The 3,073-nt window shown below is 36.6% G+C and overlaps 1 protein-coding gene across 1 annotated transcript in view; it reads left to right on the plus strand.

Annotated features, from left to right (window-relative positions):
* The window catches only part of MED4 (mediator complex subunit 4), an 18,351-nt gene extending 15,362 nt beyond the window's left edge, over nt 1–2,989 (plus strand). The window contains exons 4-5 of the mRNA XM_012648496.1: nt 893–1,024; nt 2,946–2,989. Of these exons, the coding sequence (XP_012503950.1) occupies nt 893–1,024; nt 2,946–2,989 (176 nt within the window). The remainder of the gene's footprint in view (nt 1–892; nt 1,025–2,945) is intronic.
* Nucleotides 2,990–3,073: the final 84 nt, after the last annotated feature.

Here is a 3,073-nt window from a genome sequence, read left to right on the forward strand (position 1 = left end):
GAGAAACAGATAATCCCAGTTCTCTTAGGTGTTAAAGAGAAAGCGCTGAGCACCCAACAGCAGACACATAGGCTGAGAAAGAGCTGGAATGATTAGAAACAACAAAGACTGACCCACAGAAAGACACAGGGGAAAAAAAAGAACCAGCAAAGAGAGTAATAAGCTGCAACTATATTGACAGTGGATAAAACATAAAACAGAGCAGCTTTATTGGAGTAATGGGAGGTAGTTGTCTCCACTTTAGTAACTCCTGAAGGTGGTATTCTATGGTGAAAGCACTAAGGGTAACTATAATTTTGGGGGTGAGTAATCTGGAGTTGATGAGAAACACTACCAAAAAGTTGGTCCAAATCTGGCTATGTTTTTTATCAACCCCAAACTGCTATTTAGTGTGCTTTTGTGATTGGAATAAACATTACCTGCTTTTGATATTCCACTAGAAAGTCATAGGAATGAGTCTAAATGACAAGATCAAAGAGGTTGGTTAGAAAAACGTCTTAATTTAGACAGTCCTTCTAATAAACATTCCAGTCCTTTCTGTAAGTGTCATGATCTGTTTTCTGTCAGTATACATCATTGGTATTTTTTTTACTAGAAAATGAAGTTAACTTAGAACCTAGATCATTATAGTTTTCTTAAGTTGCCATTTGGAGTGTTTACTAAACATAGAAAATAGCATATTCTTGGGAAGATTCAGAGAATTAAACATGTATGTTTTTAAAAAAATTAATGTTATGCCCTTAATAACAATTCACAGGATGACTTTCATATTTCAAAGTTGAAAGTATAGTTTGAGCTTTTCGGTGTGAACCAAGGAAAATTAATACTTCAAAGAAGGTATTAATGCTTTTTAAATGTATGATTAAATTAAAAGTAGTCTTCATCATTTTAGGGGACCCTCGGAGACCATACCCAACTGATTTAGAGATGAGAAGTGGGTTATTGGGTCAAATGAACAATCCTTCCACTAATGGTGTGAACGGTCATTTACCAGGGGATGCACTCGCGGCGGGCAGACTGCCAGGTAATGTTCATCAGAAGAATGTTTTCAGACAGACTAAGGTTTTTCAGAGATGACAATGATGGGATATCTGGCTGTACAAGTTTGAGGTTCCAGACTCAACTCATTTTAATAGCTAGGTTCTTTGCCTATTTATCCTGCTCTCTACTTTAAAGATTCTTCTAGATGGAGGTATGAAATTAGAATAAGCTGCCTTTCTCTCTCTTATTTGTTAATTTCATGCCATATTCCTCAGGCATTGGGCCTCTTTTTTTATTATTGCTCTAAACATAGCTTTTTTTAAATAATTGTGAAGCATGCTATACAAATCAAATAAAAAACATATGTGTTCAGGGTACAGAGATAAAGTGAACACACTCCTGAACAGCCCCCAAGTTAACAAAATGAGTAACAAAAGCTTTCTATAGGCTTCTTACAACTTTATAAAATAGCGTTTTTGTGGGACACAGTTTATTCTGAGCTTCAATTTTCCTTAAGTTTTTTATGTTTCTGCTAGTTTTGTGTTTATTATATGTTATCCCTTGAATTTTGTAGGTGAATTTTGAGGCGGTAGAATATTTAGAAAGTAGCAAAAGGCATAAAAAAGGAAAAAATTGTACCTTTTCTGAGGCAGTCACTTTAAATATTTTAGCCTATTTTCTTTCTCCTCTATGTTTTTACATTGTTAAAAATATGCTCTAAATACTGCTTTTTTTTGCTTAACATTATATCATAAGGATGCCCCTGTGTTATTAAAAATGCATTGTATGCATCATTTTTGTTAGCTACTTACAGTACCAACTGGGGAACTCACTGTGCATATATTAGTTTCCTTGGATATCGCCTCGTCTTTCTCCTTGTGATTGTATTAGATTATATGCTAGTCGTGGTTCAATCAGGAGACAGAAACCACACCAGTAATTTGAACAAGGAAATTTTAAGAAATTATTAACTGGTAACAAGGAACTACTAAAGGGTAAGGAGGACTATTTTTTAAAAAGTATAAGAATAATGGATATGGGTAGTAACGGCTACATCTAGGACCAAGGCAGGGTATCCAAGGAAGGGACTAACTAGAAGCAGGCTCCTCCCCAGCCCCATCCCAAGGCTGATGGTCATATCATGGTGCTGTCATTGGCGTGGGTGTAGTGTGGCTATGGCCCACTCCATGGCAGAGAAGCTAGATGCGATGTCAGGGGCCAGAGCTGGCAAGCAGGAATTACCCATTGCGGTTCTGGGGAGACTTGCTGGGAGCTGCCCTTTGTGGTGAAACCTAGTGGGAAACCACCTTCAGGGATGCCACTGACAGTTGCTGAGGTAAACACACTTGATGTCCTGCACGCCATCTACGCAGCACAGGAGTAAAGGAAAAAAACTGATCCAGGAAGTGATGCCTGTTCTCCTGGAGGTCCCCTCGTCCCCACCAGCGCCCTCTACTGACAAAGCTTAACATTGTGGCAGCTGGCAAAGGAGAAATGACTTCAGGGCCAGGGAGAAGGGTAGATTGAAAGCTAACTGGCATACCTATCTAGTTAATGCCATAAGTCTTTCTTTTTGACTCTTTTTAAATCTGCCTTCTCTCTTTTGCCTTGAACTATACCTACTTATGTGCTCTGTTCCTTTTCTTCAGAAATACTTTTAATGTGACTTGGGCCTTTTTTGGTAAGATATGTCTTACACGTACTTTGCTAATCAACTTCTCTTTGATCAGAGTCATTTTCAGTATCAGAGTCATTTCCTCTATCTTCTAAGAAATTGTTCAAACTGATTATAATACTTAACTAAGTAGGTATTACCTATTTATAATATATAGAATAATCTAATACATATATAGGATACGTTTGATTTGTAATTATAAATGTCTTACAAAAGAAAAATTACGTCAACTGACTATTTGAATAGTTCTTTATAGGGTAGTTTTTTGTTTTTTTTTTTTAAAAAACAGGTTCTCGTTTGCTAAAACATCACACTTTTCCTCGATATATTTGATCTTCATTAATTTGGGGAAATGTGTATTTTTTTTCCTAGCCTTAGAGTTTACTTCAAATTATTTGCATAAAGGGAAAAGTAGTT

This window comes from Propithecus coquereli, unplaced genomic scaffold (assembly GCF_000956105.1).
Source record: "Propithecus coquereli isolate 6110/MARCELLA unplaced genomic scaffold, Pcoq_1.0 Scaffold11, whole genome shotgun sequence".
Taxonomy (NCBI): domain Eukaryota; kingdom Metazoa; phylum Chordata; class Mammalia; order Primates; family Indriidae; genus Propithecus; species Propithecus coquereli.